Source organism: Clarias gariepinus, chromosome 13, assembly GCF_024256425.1.
Source record: "Clarias gariepinus isolate MV-2021 ecotype Netherlands chromosome 13, CGAR_prim_01v2, whole genome shotgun sequence".
Classification (NCBI taxonomy): Eukaryota; Metazoa; Chordata; class Actinopteri; order Siluriformes; family Clariidae; genus Clarias; species Clarias gariepinus.
This window is the reverse complement of record NC_071112.1, coordinates 7086154-7109562: the sequence shown is the minus strand read 5'-3', so window position 1 is coordinate 7109562 and position 23409 is coordinate 7086154. Positions and strand designations below refer to the sequence as shown.

Below are 23409 nucleotides of genomic sequence, written 5' to 3'. Positions count from 1 at the left end.
AGATCTCACCCAGCACCAGGGTCATTTCTAGTGAGTCCTCTCTTTGCATTAGGTGGCCAAAGTATTTAAGCTTCAATATCTGTCCTTCCAAATAACAGTCAGGATTGAGTTGGATCTACTTTTACTTTTAGGTTAGGATTAGGATGCTGTCTAGGTGTGCCATAGCTTTTCTTTTAAGAAGCAAGTGATTTTATTCTATTCTATTCTATTTTATTGATTCTATTCCAGCCCAAGCCAAAATGTGACTGGGGTCCTCTCCACCTAGCATTCATCCCCATTACCTTATAATATCTATACATATAAAAAGTGTCTGTACATTGAAGATATTTGCGGAAAAATTATTTGGAGAGGACTTGAGATGAGGAATAGAACACATCAAGATGGTTTTGGAATTTTTGTCTGTCTGTTTGTGCATGCATCATGTTAAAAACTACTGAACAAATTTTTATATGGTATGTATTTGGCCAAGCTTGAGGGGACATATACGTACAGTGGGCTTAGGTTCACCGCAATCAGTCTATGTTAGAAGAAGATATGCTAATTTTTAATTTAATTATAGAAAAAATCATCAGTTCATTTTGAAATTCAACAGATGGCGCTGTACTTTTTTAATACGTGCTTTTGAGAAAGCAATTAAAATCTACTTAATGAACATAATTTTACACCTTCACACTTCACTTGGGACTGTTATAAATGCAGGTAAAGTTATGGACAGTTTTTTTTTGCAGGGGACAAACATGGCATCAATCATGTGGATTTCCTACCATGTGGTGTCAACATGATCAGTCAATACTACGGTCAGATTCTACAAGATATCAGGTTAAAAAGGACTTGTTTGAGCCCCAAAGGCATTCTGTTTTTAAAGGACATTGCATATACTCATATTTACATTTACATTTACATTTAGGCATTTGGCAGACGCTCTTATCCAGAGCGACTTACAAAAAGTGCTTTAATGTTTGCAACATTGGATACATACTTACACTGGGTTAACTAGATTAATAACTAAGTACCATTAGTCCAACACATCTGAGAAGATTTTTTTTTTTTTTTTTTTTTTTCGGGGGGGGGGTTAGTCCAAGTACTGGAGAAACAGATGTGTCTTGAGTCGTCGTTTAAAGATAGTCAAAGTCTCTGATGTACGGACATCTAGCGGAAGTTCATTCCACCACCTAGGTGCCAGAACAGAAAAGAGCCTGGATGAATGCCGCCCTCGATCCCTGAGAGATGGTGGGATGAGGCGAGTAGTGCTGGAGGATCGGAGGGAACGTGGCGCATTGCGTGGTGTAATTAGCGCAGAGAGGTAGGTGGGTGCTGGGCCATTTTTGGCTTTGTAGGCAAGCATCAGTGTTTTGAATTTGATGCGGGCAGCTACAGGAAGCCAGTGCAGGGAGCGGAGGAGTGGGGTGGTGTGGGAGAAATTGGGAAGGTTAAAAACGAGTCGTGCTGCTGCATTCTGGATCAGTTGCAGAGGACGAATCGTGGACAAAGGCAGGCCTGCCAGGAGTGAGTTGCAGTAGTCCAGTCTTGAAATAACAAGAGACTGAACAAGCACCTGAGTAGCCTGTGAAGAAAGAAATGGGCGAATTCTTCTGATATTGTAAAGAAGAAATCGACAAGAGCGAGTAAGGTTAGCGATGTGTGGGGAAAATGACAGATGATTGTCCACAGTTACCCCAAGATTGCGGGCAGTGGTTGAGGGAGTGATTTGGTTGTTGCCCATGGATATCACAAGGTCTTGACCTGGAGATGAGTCACAAGGGATAAACAACAGTTCGGTTTTACTGAGATTGAGCTTCAGCTGATGAGCAGCCATCCAAAATGAGATGTCTGCCAGACATGCTGAGATCCGGGTGGAAACCTGAGTGTCAGAGGGAGGAAAGGAGAGAACAAGTTGGGTGTCGTCTGCATATTGCCCACCACACGACTTGCACATTACAGGAACTCAGCTGGGAGTTATTAGCACTACCCCTGTACAGTACCGACCTCAATCCAAGCCATTCCCACATGTTTGGGTCAGTTATGGAGTTCCTGGGAGGCCAAAGTTCCAGATGTAAAGCAAGCAGTCCGATCATGGCTCCATTATACTGAGAAAACTTTCTACCTTGACGGAATCCATGCACTAGTGAAACACTGGATGAGTGCATTAGTGTAGCAGAGGATTATATAGAGAAATAAAGGATGTTTTTACTTCCATAACTTTATTATATTATGATAAAAAATAAAAATCCCACTGTACAATTTGAACGTCACCTGTAGAAACCCAGATTTCACAATGCTTACTTAAATTAGCCGTAAGCTAGGCCCAATTAAATTGCAGTTCCTTTCATGACCACTTGTAATCATATGATACATATAATAAAAACAGAACAAAAATAAAACCTTAGAATATAAGCTCATGATGCCTATTACTATATTTGTGATATAAAATATCTGCATTAATTCATTTCTTTATAGATATCACACCGTATTTTATTTTTCTCCACATATGTATTACACATGTGCATATAAACCCAGCACTCCTGACGTCTATACCTGTGTTTCAATCTGCTTTGTTGACTAAAGCTGGAAAAACGAAAACAGTAATTACAGATTTAGCCACTGGCTGCATCCGGAGATAAAAACAGGCCTGCTGTCTCCCGGCATATTTTAAAGTGTCAGATTTCCATTTCCCGCCATTTACCTGAGCGTCACACATCTGTTCCACTGACGTCATCATCATGCCCGAGATCTAATCGCCGTGTTTTGTCTCCATCTGGCGGCCACAAGAAGTAGCACATGTAGGTGAAGAGACGGTTTTTCTTTTTAATATTTTTTTTTTATCCTACATTAAAGTTGTGGATCAGGCGGTTGAGACACTGGGTTATTGATCAGAGGATCATGGGTTCAAAACCCGCTACTGCCGTCTGGAAAGCTGATCCATTCGCACTGTGGTCAACCCTCACTTTATGAAATAAAAATATATATATGGCAAATATATGGCAGTTGCAGGGAGTTTGTGAGACTCTGTAAGTGATAGAAATGATTACCTTAAGCTAAGCATCTGAAGGATGTGAGTTCTAACGCTGCTTGGCCCTTAACCCTTAAATTCTGCCAAATACTGTAACAGAAAAATTTGACTATTTAAATATGTTTTGTTATAAATACAGATTTCACACAACATTAGCTTACTTAAAGTGTTAAAGTTTAAGGAATCCAGCCTCCAAAAATGTTTTCGAAATACAGTAGCTGGTGTTGGTGCACATTGTCCACATTTATTTTGTTCATTTACATTAGGTTTGGTTTTAATTATAAATAGTTTTTTTTTAAATACAAACATCAAGAAAAGATCTATTTAAGTTCATGGTTTTTGTACTTAAACACAATTATTATGAACAAATGATCCTTTATGTGTTACTTCAAAGGGCCATAAACAACTCTTTTTTTACATTTCTTAAAATTTCCAGCTAATTGTTACATTTCAAAAGAACAAACACACATTAAACCTGTGGGAGAGGTAAAGAACATGACAGTGCTGTTTGTTCATTAGGGTGATCAGGCAATACTTAACCAAACAGTTAAAGAGATTAATTTTCTAAAAAAAAAAAAAAAAAAAAGTAATTTTTAAATCACATTAGCTCTTACTGTTCTATAGAGTTATGTCTGAATGAGGGCATAAAATAATAATAAAATACTGAAACATAATAACACCTATTGGGATATGGGAAACTCAGTCAAGCTAGCCAATGAAGGTTGAACCTCAGTACACTTCAGGATGATGGTCACAGATTGCAGGGAGGAAACACAATCAGGAAGTTGATAAAAGAAGCACATTTTAACCAAAATAATAGATTGTGTTAAGTTTTGTGAATATGATTATTATAATACTGTAGAAAACATTTACACCTTAACACAAAATAAAAACAGTAAATGCACAACTATTTCTTTCCTAAATTGACTATTTTTATATTATAGTATTATGACAGATTGTATTTATTAACTTGATTCTTTACAGTAATTTAGTCAAATTAAATGTATACTGCCAATGCCAGAACAAACCCCAGTATGGATTATTTCTGTAAACCGCATAACCTGTTTTGTAGGCTTTGTGCCCTGCAGTTACCCCTTCCTGATGTCTCATTGTGGGTGGGGGGCAGTTTAAGACATGGCCACTGAGGGATCCAGGGCAACTTTAGTTCATAACAACAAATTATTATTATTTATTTATTACATTTCTTTTCTCAAATCTATACACCCCCTTTCTTATTCTTAATGTTTTTTTTTTGGTATTATTATTATTTTTCAGTTGTAACAACTTTGACCAAATAATTAATAAACATAATAACAAATTAAATCACATAGAAATAATTAAATCATCAAAATGTTCAGAATCTTAATGAATCTTATGCTTACTGGCCAACTTTGACATGCTTTTCAGCCAGGAGCGACACACACACACACACACACACACACACACACACACACACACAGATAAACACAGCACAGACGAAATTGCTTAATGATCTCTCTCTGTGTATTGTGAGCAACGTTTTTATATGTTTGGCCAAACACTTGGTGTCATGTACATTTGTGTCACCAAACTACATAAACCATTTTAACATGTCCTGATGAAATGTGGGAGAACAAAGAGTGGAAGTTGTAGAGAAGTCCGTCTGGAAACAAACCATGAAGTGTTAGGCCAAGGGAGGCGGGGAAAGTTCAAGATAAAAAGCCTGAATGAGAAAGAGAGCATTGGAGAGTTAATACATTAATATCAGAACCATAGGAAGAGATGTAAGGGATAGAAAGATGGGAAAGTTCGCATTATTACTACATACATCCTATACTACTCTACACATAGTTATCATAGTAAAGATACCAGAATAATGTTTACAAACAATTAAAAATCATTTTAAATCCCTGAAAATGACTTCAAATAAAAATAATTCTATATTTAGAAATTTGAAGTAAGAAGATGGCGCAGACCTAACTAGTAATAACAATATTTTTGCAGTAATAGATTTGTCCTGTTATTTAATATTGAAGTTTTGCTTCAGACTAATAAAAGCCTGATCTTTAGTGATTGTATTCCATGCATCTGGATACACAGCTGGCAATGTATTGTAACTTTCAGCAAACTGTTTATTGAATATCACCAGCACATACTTCCAGTAATCTGAGGCCTCTATAGACCTGTCAGGTGCAATGTGCCAGTCTGGGTAGTATTTCTGGTAGTCTTTGTAGGGGTGAAGCTGGAAATTTGTTTCATGGTTTTGAAATGTCCCATTCCCATGAACACTAGATGTACAAATTTCTTCAGAAAGGACATTAGTTTCCAAATTTCTGCAGGTAGCAAGTCCTTGTGGTCTGTGTACAGTTGCATGGTGTAGCTGATGTTCCTTTCCTCCTGCGTCACATGGTATTTTGCAAAAGGGACACTGCTCTCCACAACCAAACACCCTCTTAAAAAGCTCATCTTGGGGTTTTACTGACAAATTTTTTATTGTTTCAGTGGCATCAGTGGACTCTGAGATCTCCTGTTCTATGTGTCGTTTCAGATCATTAAGACATTCTTGAAGACTTTTAGTGAATGACTCACAACAGCTTGTGTTCTGAAACAGTACCCTGTCGACTGTGCTCATGGATATTGAGATGACATCACTCATAGCTTTGCAAAGATTGCGGATCAAAATTGCAGTACCTTCTGCATTATTGGGCAAAGGAGATCCATCAGGTTCAAGTTTACAAGTTGCTACTGCTTCAGTGATCTTTTTAATAATGATGTTCAGCTTTTTCTTTTTTAATTTTTCCAAAGATTTGTCTTTGGAAAAGCATTTACCAATGTGATAGTTTATCCATTCTTTAATATAATTCTCATAATGCAAAATGTACCCTGCAAAGTCACTAAAGTTTGATTTTTCGAGTAGTTCCTTCAGAATAGTGTACTGAAACAGTGTTCGTGTACTATACTCCGTAGGATTGTTCTCCAAAACAGCATCGACAATGTCGGGTCCGAGAGACTGCTCAATGTATTCAGTCACTGCTGGCTTGAGACAGAGCTGAGTAAAGTCTTGTGCTTTCCTCTGGCACTGGTCTCTCTCTCTGTACAAATCAGCGAAATCAGAAAGATATTGACTTTTAAATTTCTGTAGATGTTCTAATGGATCTTGCTGAGTTAGGTACTTCCTGTGCATTTCTTTGAATTTATGAGAAGCCATGCTCAAAATGTGCAATTTAATGTCAAACTCAAATTTGGTATTAAACTTCTTTCCTGCTTTTTTGAGGTGAGCATCAATTTCATCAAGCACGTCTTTGGTAAATGTTTCTTGGTAATCACTTTTCAACTGTGTTAACTGTTCGATCTTACTTGTACAACTGGTAATGACATCAACCGCAATAACGTCTAGATCATGTTGTGCACTTTGCATTTTAAAAACAGCTGATAACTTTTCAAATCCTTTCCCCATGTTTATATGGGTTTTTTTGGCCTTGAAATCCTTTTTCCTATAATTTGTCAAATTCTTAACATTTTGCAAATCCTCACTGACTTGGCGGTTTCCTAAACTTGCTCGCAGCTGCTTTAACACATCAGCAGGAACATCCCTTTCTTTTAGACCAGTGATGTTTGCCACCACCTTTGTCCACATTTCCTCAAAATCAGCTTTTAGATGTTCCTCAGAGACCTCATCTTTATGTTTGTAGTTTTGCAGTAATTGCAAGACTTGTTCTTCAATCATTGCAGCTTGCTTACCGTGTATCTCTTCTACTATTTCCTTGTTTCTCCTCATGTCAAGAGCAGCATCATATCTTTTTTTCACATATTCTTTCATTTCACTCTCCAGAGATTTAATGTTTTTGACAAAATCAGTTTTGTACTTTTCCACCAAATGCACATTACGGCCTTTCCTTTTATAGTACTCTTTCAATTTCTGAGTAATTTCTGTTGTTTGAATCTGGATCTCTTTATCCGAAGTTTCTTTAAGTGCATTAACAACCTTATGAACGCAACTGCTTTCAGCATTAGATATTTGAATTTCTGCAGTACTAAGGAAAGAGAAAATATGTCTCCTGAAAAACCACTCCCAGTCTGAAAACTCTTTGCAAAGGTTGTCATAGGCATGGGCCACAAGAGTGTTTCTAAAACTAAAGATGAAGTTTTCAAATTTCACTGTCCTCCACAAGCTACTCATCCATTGAAGGAAGTCTGGTATTTGAGAGCACTGTTCATCTTTTCTTTCTTTAAACATTTCCAAAAGTTTTTCCTTAAAATCTAACACAGCCACACTGTAGCCTGTATTAACTGGTGCCATTGGTGGTGTGCCATGCCATAGACCTGGTATATACCAGTTATTCTTTTTTACATCATAATCCAAAACATCAGTGAATTTCTTCACATTAGGCTTCTTCTCCATTTCAGCTGCAATTTCCGCCATCTCATTTAGTTGATCCAGGAGCTTTTGTCGGTCTGTCATGTTTTTGTCATATGCAGATACACCAGCAACATTTTGGTGGACAAAGTGGCAGACAGTTTTTTTGCCAACTTCCTTCATTCGTAAAAAAGCATGAACTGCTATCTGCAGGATGTCCTTCATCTCTGTGGAATTCTCCATTGCTACATTGATGATGGTTACATCACTAAGACCAATGACAAATGTGGCCAATTCATTGTCATGCTCGTAACTGTCTTCCAGTTGTGCCAGTGCTGGAGATTTCAAACCCTCTGTATCAATCAGAAGGACAAAGTCACAGAGTAACTCCTCCTTCAAGTCGTTGCCCACAGGAAGGAAAATCATGAATGCTCCACGTGTGCATCGTCCACTGCCCACTGCAAACTGAACTCCAAACATAGTGTTGAGCAGTGTTGATTTACCAGTACTCTGGACCCCTAACACAGTCACAACTAATAAACGGCTTTTCTGCCCAACCATCCTGTGAACCTCCATGAGAACATTATTAACCCATTTCTCTGGGATATTTGATGCATCTCCATCTAGTAGTTCAAGTGGAAATCCATCAAGAAGCATTTGGGCAGCCAGAGTAGGCAGATTAAGAATTTTGTCAGGGATTTTACTTGAACCAAATGAAGCAGCCTCATAGATTTGTCCCATTTCTCTCATGTAGTGCTCTATGCCAAGAGAGCTATCAACCAACTCCTGGTCTAATCGAGCTATACCATCTTTGTCTTTCTTTTGCTCACATTGGGTATATTTGTGCCGTAGGTCTGACATCTGTTTGCGTGATCGCATGTCCAGCTTTATTCCCAACCATTTAAGGAAAAAAGCTCGCTCAGTGTTATCAAATACTGACAATGCATTTATTAAGATGTTCATTGTTTCTGTTATCTTGTACTGGCTTTGTTTTTTCTGAATTTCATCTTTTTCTTTTTGAAGTTGAACTTTATACTCCTCTAAACTTAGTTCCCCTGAATGTTTTAATCTGCATTGCTCTTTTTCTATCTGAGCCAGTCTCTTCCAGTTTTCACCTTGCAGTGGCAACCGTGACTTTTTATATTCCACTATGCGGCGAACTCCGATACGTTTCATGATTTCCTCTGCTGTTTCTTCAGCTGATCCACAGGCTCCGTTTTCATTTTCATCAGTGTTAAGACCAAACTTTTGAGCAATTTTCTTCATAGAATTTATTTCATATGTTGTTTGCTTGTCCCCATCTAGGATTTTTTTAATGGCAGAAATTATCATATTTGAGAACTTAGCCAAATTTACTTTTTGGCTTTTAAGAATAATGTTATCTCTTTGCAGTTGCAAAGTATCGACTATTGCTTTAATGGATGACTTTAGATTTTGGTTCATATTTCTATGAGAGTTAACCACAAGAAAGATATTGGACAGGTTTCTTTGTAAAGAGGCAAGCAACCTTTGCTCCATTTCTTCAACACTGTCCAGGAACACAAAAACAGCTGCTGACACCTGAGTAAGGAAACAGAATATTGTTTCAAATGTGCAAACATCTCCTCTTAAATTAGCAATCACAACTGGTTCATGAAAGACATCAATGCTATTGTTTCCAGATGGAAGACTCCAGCATATTTCCACCAGGCCATTAGAAATAATTCTTGGAGAAGCTCCTCCAATCATTTCTCGATGTGAAAAGAAGTCATGATGCTGCTGTGACTTGTTGAGCACTTGGTTCAAAACCTGTGACTTGGACAAGCTGCAGCTGCTTAGCCTCACAAATGATATCAATGGAATTTTAGCATTAACAACACTGTCTTCAATGAAGCCTTTAGATTCTGACATTGAATGTGGGCGCCATTCTTTCAGGATACCTCGAAGTGCCCATAACATCAGAGTGGACTGGTTATGCATTCCGCGAGGTAACAGAAATGGTACTGCAAACTGGCACATTGACATTTTAAGTGTCATTTCTTGCTGGAGAAAACTATCTGCACAGATAAAGAGGGCAGTGGTGAGATCTAGAAGATTTATAGTACCATCACAGTCCTGCTCAGCAAACAAATCTTGTGTTTTATTATTTTCTTCAGCTTCCCACTCTAAAGATCTTGAATTTGAATCAACCATCAGTAACTTTCGTAAGAAAACCCATGGCATTGCTTGCAGTGAGTGAACTTCTTTATCAGATACACTGGCTTTGTTGATCTCCAGCAGAGTCTTCAGAGTCAGCTTGTTTGGGTAGTACTCTTCAAGTCCCAGCTTTTTTAAGAATGCAAGAAGATCATCTGAAAAGTAGGATTTTTCTTATCAACATCAATGTTAAAATGAGCAAAAAACTTGTAAAAATTTAAATTTACAAACTTATGTACATATTTTGTGTGAATTAGGTGAACCATCCAAGATTTACATGAAAGAAGGTTATAAATAATAATAATAATAATTATAATTATAATAATGCATTTTATTACTTTCTGAGCACCTAAGGACACCTTACAGCAAACATCCAGTAAAATAGTAACAATATAAAAATGACATTATAAAATTTACAGCATAAATACATCCATCGCACGTCAAAATAAAAAAAGGAAAACTGCAATTCACACATAAAGCTGAGTAAAAAGATACAGTACAATTTAAGACGAGATTTAAAAATATGAAGACTGTCACTGTTCCGTATGTTGGGGGATGCTCCCATTGTACTTAAGCAAATGCGCGGCGGCACGAGAGAATTAGAATGAATCGATCTAAGGGAACGAGAAGGAGTGTAAATGTTTAGAAGATCGGTGAGATACGGAGGAGCCAAACTATGTAGAGCCTTAAATATGAAAAGCAAAATTCTAAAATCAATACGGTACTTAACTGGAAGCCAGTGTAATTGCTGTAGAATTCCGTAAAGGAGTCCTGAACAAGACGCGAGCCACTAAATTTTGAACCAGTTGAAGTTTGAAGTTTTGTTAGTAAGAGAAGGACAAAGGCGGCAAATATTACGCAAATGAAAATATGCGGCACGTGTAATGTTATTAACATGAGCTTCAAAAGAGAGTGTGCTGTCCAGAATGACACCCAGACTCCTGACCTGTTAAGTTGGGTAAATTTCAGTATCGTCAATAACTAAAGAAAGACAATCAGATTTAGCCAAAGTTGATTTAGTACCTACTAGTAAAACTTCGGTTTTGTCACTATTAAGTTTAAGGAAATTACCTGAGAGCCAAGCTTTAATTTCAGATAAACATTCATTTAAGACAGGTAAAGGAGAAGAGCTAGAAGGTTTAGAAGATAAATATAACTGGGTGTCATCGGCATAGCAATGGAAATTGATACCGTATTTCCTAAAAATAGAACCAAGAGGAAGTAAGTAAATCATAAATATAAGTGGCCCCAAAACAGAACACTGAGGAACTCTGGAGGTTTACAATTTTTTATTTGGACATATTGATTACAACCGGTAAGGTAAGATCTAAACCAGGACAGGGGGGTGCCTGTGATTCCTATAGCTGCTAACCTGTCCAAAAGTATCTTGTGCGAGATAGTGTCAAACGCCGCACTAAGATCAAGTAGGACTAGTATAGTCAGAAGAATCAGATGCTACTAACAAGTCATTAGTAATTTTAACCAAGACCGTCTTTGTACTATGAGAACGAAAAGCAGATTGGAAATGTTCATATGATGCATTCTTGGAAAGGTGTTCATGAATTTAAGCTTTGACAACCTTTTCCCATATTTTAGTAGTGAATGGCAAGTTAGAAATCAGTCTATAATTTTTTTAATTTAATGGATCCACCCCTAATTTCTTAAGAATGGGAGTAATGACAGCGGTTTTCATAGAGGAAGGGACATACTTGAAACCTTCTTGACTACAGAAAAAAGAGATCTAGAGATCTTCGCTGGCTCCAATTATATTAGAATAATAGTCTAGTTATGTTTTCTATAATTGTGTGAAACATTTAAAAATTGTAAATACCTATAAATACATATTTCAGTCATGTTCTTTCTAGTTGGGCTAACCTTAATTGCTGCTATTTTATAAGAATTCACAGCTATTTTAATATGGCATCAAAACTTTAGAAGCACTGAAAAGGTCTCATTAATTTTCATATGATCAACAAAACATCAAACACCAATTTTAGACTTTTTACACATGGTTGTCTAAAACAAAATATTTAATTTGAAAACAACTATTTAACATTATTTTAGAAGCTTTAAACCTCCACATTTTGCATGAAGCATGACATGATTTTTAAGCAAAAACACAGTGGCTGGCTAGAATGGTTAAATGGGTTCAATGTGTTCTTGGAGAAGGTTTTCTTGGTCGAAGGCCAAGAAAATTATGTTTGCATTCCAGCATTGATTAATGTCGGGTGTGCACTGCTTAACCTCCACAATACATTTTGTGAAACAGGACATTATATGATTTGGGTGTTGTTTAAACACCTTGTTATATACGTAAAAATGTAGGATACTATAGTGTAAGCACTGTGGTGAAGCATAAATAATGTTATGAAACTTAAAATATGCACAAGTGATTTGTGTACAAGAAATATGAGATGCATGTGCTGTGTGCGAGAAGCTGTTGCTTTTTCTTTATCTGGTTTTGTCCACTGTTGTGATAATGTTGTAAATATTACAGGATGCCTGACAGACACATGGCATTTTGACGCAAAAAAGAACATTATCAACAGTGCGTACCTGCACTATGATAGAAAGCTGTCATGTACTGAAGTGAAATTAAATAGACTAATAGAAATGTAAAGTAATGTAACGTTTTTGTATTGTTTATTATGTTTATTATAATCAACAGAATTTGTAATTAATATTTTTGTGACCACCTTTGATCCAACTTGGTGCCTTTGCTTTTAATGACTTTGCTATACTTTTTATCAAAATTCAACAAACTAATTTTTTGTGACTCAAAGAAAACTAAACGCTTTTTATTAGTTAAAAAAAAATCTCCAAACTGCAAAAAAATTGAATTTTGCAGTAAAAGTATGCATTTTCATTAAATTGCTTTCAGAAAGATTACATTATACCCACACTTTATTTGACTGGTTAAGTAATTGGTTAAATCTAGCTCTTTAGTCTTTGTTTTACAGTTGAGGCAGTTGAGGAAAGGAAGCTTATTACCTGGGGGCCAGTGTACTGTACTTTTGGCTTTGTGAAAAAAACATAATGGTTTAAATCTTATGTGAGCAGATACAAGAAACCAGTGGTCTGTAACAACACGTAATAAAGGAAATTTTGGGAATAATTTAAATTATACTTTATACTTACATTGGAAATCAGATTAAAGGGTCTGATAGCAAGTATAGGAAGAATTGCCAGGACAGACCTACAAGTACAAAGATGCTATGGTGTTATCAACTTCAACTCACCTCTAAGCTGGCTTGAGTCCCCCTGTGTTGACCTTGATCCTGATCCGCTGTCCTTTGCTATGTATAAAATAAAGTAATGTAAAATTAAAAATACTTAAGAGACTTGCAGTTTATTAGTAGTGAAATTAACAAACTGCTAATGAAATGACAGAGACATGTATACAGTATATCTACAGATGTGCAGTAATATCTGAAAGGATATAATGTTATAAAATAATGAATTAAATGTTAAGAAATAATTCCTACTTTTAGTGACATCTTGCGTCGAAGCCATCATTCGTCATCAAGTTTCTTTGTCAAGCTGCCCATACAATTATTTTTATTTTTGAATAACTGTGGGGCAAAAGTAAAGAACATAATTTAATTTGTTTGTCCAACCAAGTTGGTGATGCTTTTTGCTAGACTAAAAAAATCAGTAAATTATGTTTTTACTGAGTAAAATGTATTGTATTTTCACAATATTAAGTAGACATAAGTTACCATTCACAAAATGGATTTTAATGCTGCTCTGTTCAGTCCTTCAGGTTGGTATAGTACTAAATTATTAAATTCATGCATTGACAATGTATGATAAAACTATGAAGGAGAAAAAGTGCAAAATACTTTCATCTCCAAATCTCAAAGAAAAATACATTTCTTTTAACATTAACAACTTCAAAGGAAAACATTAGAAGTGCTCTTTTCTGCTAAGATTAATGAGCAGAGTCAATCAAAATGAAAGCAAAACTTCTTGGTAAAAGAAATAAATAAAAAAATAATAATGTCATATTGAATTTTATCTTTATTCACATATATTGTCTCTAATTAACTGAAACTGTCTAATGTTGAACACTGCCCTCTTGGTTGCTTCAAGTTGCTTTGGCAAAAGAAGAGCTAGTCTGAATGGCAGGACCGAGTTGAGACTACTCATTTCTGTTCTTCTTGTTGCTGTTGCAAATCAATGCAGGGTTTGTTTAAAAAAAAATCCTGACAGTTTAAAAGTCATTACTCCCCATATGTAATTTTCCAAAATACACTGTATTTTGAGTAAACACTCATATGCTCATTGTTGAATGTAAGTGAGACAACCCAAGTAAATCTCTCATACTGGAATTTGAGCTTGTTTATTTTTCCCGCATCCTGAAATCTGCTTGTGAATAGTAGCTGTGAGCAGGTACTAAGTGCTGCTGGGAACTGAAAATCGGCATTTCCCTGAAGCAAATTAAATGCAAAATGTAGTGAATTGTGAAAAGAGACTTTGTGTAATGGTTCTTAGGAAAGAATCCCAATGCACTCAGTATCTTCATAAGCTTGTCAGCAGACATAGCCACTGTCACTTCATACAATAACCACCAGCATTATGGATGAAAGATACTTTATTAATCCTCATGGGGAAATTCACATGACCCTTCCTCTTTCACAAGATATAGCCACCAGCTAAAAACTCTGCAACATTTTGTTCCCATGAGGGTTCTCAACACCCTTCTGACTCCCAGCATTCACCTTGGTGAATAAAAGACATTCCAGCTCCAACTCAATGCTGATAGACTGCACATTACCATGTCATATAAGACGCTATTTTGTAACACATTGCTGCCAACATTGTTGCTATACTTGTTTGCAGTTAATTTCACTAAAATATTTGCTTGTTCAAGAAATGACTATATATTTCTACAATTTTCCATTAAATAACACATGTTGGGCAATTTTTTTTAATACAGACTACAGGGATGTGAAAACATTGCAAATGTAGTAGCTAGATTTCTGATAGAACGTACAGTACATTTGCACTGGAGTCATTGCTGTAATGAAATGTGCCAGTCAGACTATGATGCTGAATGCCTTAGAAGACATTTGACCAATGGCTTTCTGTTAATCTTATGATCTTCCCTGTGAATAACAATTCACACAAATACACCTTCCTAATTTTTTAAAATAACATTTATATCTTGTAAAGGGTACGGGTAAAAGGAAGTAAAACTGTAATTTTTGTCATGGCTTACCAGATTTAATCAGTTAAAGGATACGCTCTTATGCCGATGTTGGTGTTTAGTTCTGTTGGTACTGCTGTTTGCAGTCAGTGTTTTTACCAATAGACTTTTTTACAGCCTGAGATGACATCACTATTTTTAATACAGTATTTGCAAATGCGCAGAGCAGGTTTTGCAAGTGAAACCTAAAGTCAGGGGTAAGACCTGGTCATGAACCTTTGGGTAAGTTGCAAGAATGCATCATAATGATTAAACAATTGTTTTAACAACAATGACTAAATATTGATTGGCTCACTAACAAGTTTTACACCCCCTGAGTACACATTTGTGAAAGACAATTGAAATAGGTTACCAATGAAATTTAATTAATTTATATTCCTGTAAGTCTTTAAGCAATGCATGTTGTCATATAGCAGCTTTTCTGAAATAAAAATCTAAATATACTGTGCATCTCAAAAAAGTGCCCTTTCCACTGCATCTGGCTAAACCACCCAGGCTTGAGGATTTCATTTATTCTTGAAATGTTTTTAATTTAGTTCCACCAGTGAAACTTATGTCCTAGAGTCAGTACACATAAAGCGGAAAGATTTTCTTGTTTGATTTTTTGTTATGATTCTGATGATTATATGTCAGGAATGAGGAATGCGATGCAGGCATGGCATAAGTGTAGACATTAAAACTTTAATTTAAGAGAAAAAGACAAACAGAAACAAAAACAGAACAGATGAACAAGAACAGTAAAAGTCTTAACACAAAACACAGGTTTGTGGGCACAGACTACCTCGCCCCAAACTGCACATCTGTGGAGCACCACCTGTGGACAAGGAAAACCCATTAAAACCCTCATTAGGCTTTCCTATACCAAGGCTGTGGTACTGAGCATTAAGACTGGGTGGGGGCTTGGTACAGGAACAGAACTCTGACTTGGCAGCTTTAAGTAATTTCCCTCTGGGATTAATGAAGTTATTTAAATCTTCAATCTTAAATCTTGAACTTCGGTGGTGGAGTCCACAAAGTCCTCGATCCCATGCAGCGGAGGAGCAACATTTTATCGTGAGCATTCCTGGCCATGCTGCACTGCTCGCTCACCTCCGCCAGTCTCCCACCAGGTCATCAAAGTCAAATTTATTTATGAAGCACATTTAACACTGTACAGTTGAACAAAGTTAAAAAAATAATAATTAAAATAAGTCCACCATTGTTACATAAAAAAACAAATAAAACTGTAAAAATAAATACATACAGTACATAAAAATAAAAAATAAAAAAACAGGGAAAAGAGTGCCACCTAGTCCTACTTTTCTCCCTTAAAGAAGAAGAAATACTTTAATTTAAGACAAAAAGACAAACAGAAGCAACAAAAACATATAAACTAGAACAATAAACTTAACCAAACAGAAACAACAGAACATGAACAATACAACACAGTAATATGTAACAACAAGAACCAAAACAGATCAGTACAGTACGAAAAAAGTGACAACAAAACAGATCAGATTTAGGACAAAGACCCATCCACGAACAGGCCTATTTATACACAAACAATACTTACACTGGATTCAGGTGACTGCAAAGGAAGTGATGTATATATATAATGTATTTATTTATATGTAATATAAAACTCTCAACACAAAACACAAGATGGGTTATCCCTTGAATTACTCAGCTTTATTTGTATAGCGTTTAAACAACAAGTGCTCCAAAGTCCTTTAAATAATTAATAAAATAATATAAAAGATAAAATAAAAATAAAAAATCACACACATTTTAAATTCAAACACATAAAATCAACATCTTATGTTGGTTGAAGTGCCAAAAAAAACATGAATTTTTATAAAAGATTTGAACCCCCACAGTGGTGTGGCCTTACGAATAGTCAAGGTTCGGTCATTCCACAATTTAGGTGCAGCCACAGACTACAGCCACTGGCTACAGCTGGCAGAAAGTCATCTGATGATCTGAGTGACCAGGGTGGGGCATAGGCCTGAAGCAGGCCTGAGAGGTAGGGCGGGGCAAGGCCACGTAAACATTTAAACCTAACCAAAATAATTTTGAAGTTAATTTAGTACTGTACTATCAGGAGCCAATGAAGGTAAGCCAGGACTGGAGAGATATGTTCTCTTTAATGTGTAGAAGTTAGCAACCGAGCAGCAGAATTTTGAACCAGCTGTAATCGATGTAATGCTGCCTGAGAAACCCCAAAATACAAAGCATTACAATAATCGAGGCGAGTGGTGATGAAGCCTTGGGTGGCTATTTTAAAATGCCTAATAGACAAAACAGGCTTACTGTAACTTTTGCCAATTGCCTCAATTTAAAAAGCTGGTCTGATCCACAGCACTGATCTGTTTATCAAATTTACCTAAATTTGACGCTGTGTTGAACATTCTGTTACAAGGTTCCTAAATCCAAAGGTGTAAATATACTCCTAGCACCAAGTCAAGTCAAGTAGCCTTTTATTGTCACTTCAATTATATACAGTTTAAAACAGTAAAATGTAACTAAGAAGCTAAATGAGATTATTATCTAAACTAACTAGCTAACTAAGAAACCTAATTAGCTGGCTAGCTAAGACAAGACAGATTGACATGACAACATAAATTAACAACATAAATCAACAAAAAAAACTAACTAGCTAACTTTGAGACCTAACGGGGACTCTTAGAAAATGGTAGCTTAGAGATTGATCTGTAATTAGAAAACAGAGGGATCATGATTAGGCTTCTTTAACAAAGGCTGCACAACTGCATGTTTAAAATGACTGGGTACCACACCAGATCCCAAGATGCTCACTCACTCACTCACTCATCTTCTATATCCCGCTTTATTCTGTATTCAGGGTCACAGGAACCTGGAGCCTATTCCAGGGCACGAGACGTGGTACACCCAGGTCAGGGTGCCAATCCATCGCAGGGCACACACACATTACAGGCAACTTGGAAACAGCAATTAGCCTAACCTGCATATCTCTGGACTGTGGAAGAAAACCCACTAAGCACGGGAAGATCATGCACACAGAGACAGGAAACTCAAAACAGTGCTAACCACTACACCATCGTGCCGACTTCCTAAGATATATTCAAAACTACAACTAGAATTGTCTCTAGTAAAAGGACAACTCTAGTTGCTTTTTAAAAAGGAATGGGATCACCAAGAGAACCTGAAGACATTAAAAATCCAGTATCTCAAAATATTAGAATATTTTCTAAGATCATCAAAGAAGAGTTTACAATACAGAAATGTACAACTTCTGAACAGTATGTTCAGTTACATACTTTAGCACCGATTTCTGCATCAATGCAGCCTGACTGCGACATACTAAGACGCTATTGAAGACCAGGCTGCTTTGATAGCAGACTTCAGCTCGTCTGTTTTGTTGACTCAGGTGTTTCTGAACAATATGTTAGTGGTAGTTTTGGCACCATAGGCAGGTTCTAAGTACTTCATGCAGATCAGTATCACCATAAACTTGTCAGCAGACAGAAGAACAAAGTCTCCTGGAAGACAGCTGCGTTGACTTTGGACTTCACCTCACATCACCTTCTGTGGAAAATTTGCATTGAACTTCATGCATTTAGTGCCTCTCCACTCTTCTTTCAGACCATAGAATCTTAATTTCCAAATGAAATGCAAATAATAATAAGCACTGCGTCCTTGCATATTCAGTTCAAGTTTGTGTGCGTGGAGCTTGCACATTCTCCTCATGCTTAGTGAGTTTCTTCCTGGTACTCCAGTTTTCTCCCACAGTCCAAAGACTCTCCTCAGCTGTATAAAAGAAATTAATGTAAGCTGCTCTGCATAAGGGTTTTTGCCAAATATAGTCAGAAACTAATCGTTCTCTTAACAAAATGACATTTGTTCTGGGGTGCTAATAATATGGTTATTTTAACCAAAAAAATAAGTAAGTATGCTTTCAGGTTTTTTTATGATGTACTTATCAGAAACATACTTAACAAAAATCTACCTTATTATCCACAGCTTAAACTGACAAATGCCTGCTGGGCCCTTATGCAAGGCCCTTAACCCTTAAAATTAAATTTATACAGCTGAATGGTTAAGTTAAGTTGCTCTTGATAAAAGTGTATGCCAAATGTAGTCAAGAATTAATTTTTTTTTCAACTGAAAAGTGATACTTTATCTAAAGGAAAAAGTTTTCTCAATTAGTAAAATGTATTAATTAATGTAGGACTACAACAAAGCTTAAATATAGTTGTTTTATATTTACATATATTTGCCAAATATGTATTGGCAAAAAATATTTGGGAATAATACATTGATGTAGAATGTCCGAGACTGTACGAGATACACCACAACACTCTTACTAAGGATGCTCCTTAATTTATTGTGTTAATGCTGCTGCTGGAGCATACTGTCAAAAGTCTAATTTTATTAGTTTTTAGCTACTAGTTTAGTTAATTGTTTTTGTGTTTGTATTTCATGTTAATTTAAATCCATAACTTCTACACCTATACTTAGCCAGGAATTGAATCCTCGACCCTGGAGGTACAAGGTAAGCCATAGGCTGATTATCTTCATGCCATGACACTTTGATGCAATAATGCAGGAACATCATGTTCATCAAGGACCCCAGACCAGGTATTGAGTGCATGAACAAACACACTTTTCAGAATTTCAGAAATCTCTCTAATGACACACTAACGGAATTACTGCTGTAAAGTAAAAATAAAACAAATTAACCTGCACTTTACCTTTAAAAAGAATAGCGACAGAGTGGTGTTTCTATTAGAGAGAGAGAATGTGTGTGTGTGTGTTTGAGTGTGTGTGAAGGCGAGAGGTGGAAGGGTGTGTGTGAAGGGGCACGGTGAGAGAGAGAAAATGGATCTTTAACCTCTCTAATGAGCCTCTCGCGCTCTTTAAATGCTTTACATGCTCGCACACAGGTGTGAACAATAAACAGTACACACTGTTACACACACGCATACAAACACAAAATAATTTTTTTTTTTTTTTACGCGCACACACATGGTCACAGTGTTATAATAAACAGTACACGCGTGCACGGATGTTAATTATACCAGAGTGAGAGATGCACACTGAGCAGGGGAGACGATTACCCACATTTCACAGCGCAAGAGGGAGAAAAAAGGTTGGCTCAGTTGTGATGACGTGACGCTTGGGGTCAAAACAAGAAGCGCATGCGTGGTTTCTGATACTCGGTACTCGTAAATCAACACTTGCTTGGTTTTAAGTTAAAATTTATTAAAAATCTTTGCTTGTCTTGCGGAACACTCACAAACCGTGTTACTCGCAATCCGAGGTTCCACTGTATACTAATATTTTGAGGTACTGTTTTTTTTTTTTTTTTATATTTCACCTTAAATGTAATGTAAATGTATAAGAGTTTTATATATTTGTATTAAAATACAATTGCTTTTTTATAATATTGTATTTTTCATGATATTTACTTTTTGAGATGCACTGTACAATCAACAACTAGGGCAAGATACAAACAGACTGATCTGTTAATCTTAATCTACTAAATACAGTTTAATTGAACAAACACTGCCATCAGACTAACCTATTATAAATTAATTTTTTTTTATATTAGAGAATTTATATAGAACAGATTGTGATTTACTAATCCGGATGATTTTTTTCAATTGTTATTTTACTTTTAAGTGTCCTATTAGAACATAAAACCCCTTAATTAATATAGAGTGCCAGAATGATCCCTGGATTAAATTTCTATTAACACATGACCTGTTGTGGGTTAATTCTTTAAACCTTAAACCCATTTTACACCTATATTTTAAACCTTAAATGACTTTATGTCTAATTTATTTTGTCATAATTAAGAGTTTTAGCAAGATGTCTACATAAAAAGCATATTTCCGTTTACCTTTAATTTCCTTTAAAACAGAAAATATTCATACCTTCATTTAATAACAGTTTTTATTTTGAATTATTCTTATAATTTACATTTTTTTTAGAGTATACCTTTAAATCACTTTACATTAAAACATGCATCAATTTAGACAATTTATTTATTATTTATTTAGAAAATTTCCGGTTCACTCCAATTTATAACCTGCAGGTGCGCTTCATCAGATGACGTCACCTGACTGAGGTTATATATGCCAAAATTTGGCGCGTTTGATACACACATGCTTCACAACCGGCAACACAGAAATATGTTCCCATAGCGTTTTCACTCAGCATCTCGTTCCCGCCTTTTCAGGGAACAGAGTTACAGCAAAGTAACCCGAGACGTTCCTCTAAGCACATTAAGAAAATTGTTACATCCTTAATATTTTAGAATGTGGAATCTTTCTCGTCACCAACACAATCTCTTACTATGTGCTAAAAGGTCTATACCATGACAGACTATGATGTTATAAGAACATATGGAATGTATGGAATAACAAAAAACACGATCAACAACAACTGAGATTAGCATGCCAACCAAATTGGTGTTATGGACAGGTTATTTAACATTTTTATATTCTGTTCATAATAAGCATTTATGCATGCTTAGCCAGTAATTTTACTGTAAGACGTTATACTTGGAATAATCATGGTGAATGTATCTGTAATGTATTGCAATTGGAGAATCCAGAAACGTCTGATTGAATACATTTCCACAGTGTACTGTTTTGTATTTTGCTTAATGCTTCTTTTCATGTCCTTTGTCATGTGTATCAATTTATTTGCACTTAATAACACTTGATATTTTTACAACAGGGTCGCAGGAGGCCTGCAGCCTATCCCAGGGAACTTGGGCCACGGGGCGGGGTACACCCTGAATGGGTTGCCAAACCATCACAGGGCACACAACCACACAAACACACTCTTACACACTCATTGTGGGAAATTTGGAAATGACAATTAACTTAATCTGCATGTCTTTGGATTGTAGGAGAAAATCAGAGTACCCGGAGGAAACCTACTAAGCACAGTGTGGACAAGCGAACTCCACATACAAGGTGGGACTTGAACGCTTGCCTCTAGGGGTGTGAGCCCTCATTGCTAACCACAACACCATCATTTATAACAAAGTTTTATTAACTGTACTCAAGTGAATAGTAAACATAACTAATATTTCAAACAACATCATACAGAAATAATTCAATTATCAAAACATTATGCATTTACTACTTTTACATTTCTTTGACCATTGTAGACATACAGGTATAGTGTATATTAGAACCATTTAAATCAGTGAAAATCACTTTTATTATTATTGATTGTATATATTAAGATTATAGTAAGTAAGAAGAAGATAAGGTTCAGACATAAGTAACACTCCACTTCCTGATTAACCTGAGCAATAACATTAGTGACTGTGAGTTATAGACTTATATCCACTTTACAAATTCTGATAGTTTTGTGGTAATATTTTGCAGTAATCCATTATTTAATATTAAACACTTGCTTTAGACTGATAAAAGCCTGTTTTTTAGTGATTCTATTCCATGCACCTGGATACACAGCTGGCTCTGCCTTATATCTTTCAGCAAATTGCTTATTGAATATCACCAGCACATACTTCCAGTAATCTGAGGCTTCTGTAGATGTGTCAGGTGCAATGTGCCAGTCTGGGTAGTATTTCTTGTAGTCCTTATAGGGTTGAGGCTGAAAGTCTGTTTTATAACTTTGGAACATGTGTTTGCCATTAACACTTGATGTGCAAATCTCTTCAAAAATTATATTAGTCTCCAAATCTCTGCACATGCCAAGTCCTTGTGGTCTGTGTGCAGCTGCATGGTGAAATTGATGTTCCTTTCCTCCTGCCTCACATGGTGTTTTACAAAACGGACACTGCACTCCACAACCAAACACCCTCTTGAAAAGCTCATCTTGGGGTTTTACTGACACATTTTTCAATATTTCAATTACATCAGTGGACTCTGAGATCTCCTTCTCTATCTGCTGTTTCATATCATTAATGCATTCATGGAGACTTTTGGTGAATGAATCGGAACAGCTTGTGTTCTGAAACAGGACCGTGTCGACTGTGCTCATAGATATTGAGATTACATTACTCATAGCTTTGCAAAGGTTCTGGACAAAGATCCTGGTACCTGCTGCATTATTTGTCAAAAGAGACCCATCAGCTTCCAGCTTAGATGCTTCCATTGCTTTACTGATCTTTTTAATTACACTGTTCAGCTTCTGAATTTTAATTTTTTTTACAGATGTGTCTTTGGAGCAGTATTCTATTATGTGATTGTATATCCAGTCTTTGACATAATTCTCATAATGTAAAATGTACTCTGCAAAGTCATTGAAGTCAGATTTTTCCAGTAGTTCCTTCTGAATAGTGTACTGAAACAATGTTCGTGTACTATACTCCGTAGTTTTATTTTCCAAAACAGCATCAACGATGTCAGGTCCGAGAGACTGGTCAATGTACTCAGTCACTGCTGGCTTGAGACAGGATTGAGTGAAGTCTTGTGCTTTCCTTTGGCACTGGTCTCTCTCTCTGTATAAATCAATAAAGTCAGTGAGATATTGACTCTTAAATTTCTGTAAATGGTTTAATGGATCTTGCTGAGTTAGGTAATTCCTGTGCATCTCTGTGAATTTACAAGAGGCGATGCCACAAATGTGTAATTTCAGGTCAAATTCAAATTTGGTAGTAATTTTGGAAATTTCTTTTTTGAGTTGTGCATCAATTTTGTCAAGCACATCTTTTGTAAATGTTTCCTGGTAATCACT

At 36.1% G+C, this 23409-nt stretch overlaps 1 protein-coding gene across 1 annotated transcript; it reads right to left on the bottom strand.

Annotated features, from left to right (window-relative positions):
* Positions 1-5009: 5009 nt before the first annotated feature.
* On the bottom strand, positions 5010-13034 carry LOC128536138 (up-regulator of cell proliferation-like). Its single transcript, XM_053510299.1, has 3 exons — positions 13007-13034; positions 12761-12817; positions 5010-9676 (listed from the first exon to the last, which is right to left on the bottom strand). The coding sequence occupies exons 1-3, from the start codon at positions 13032-13034 to the stop codon at positions 5010-5012; spliced, it is 4752 nt and encodes a 1583-aa protein (XP_053366274.1).
* Positions 13035-23409: the final 10375 nt, after the last annotated feature.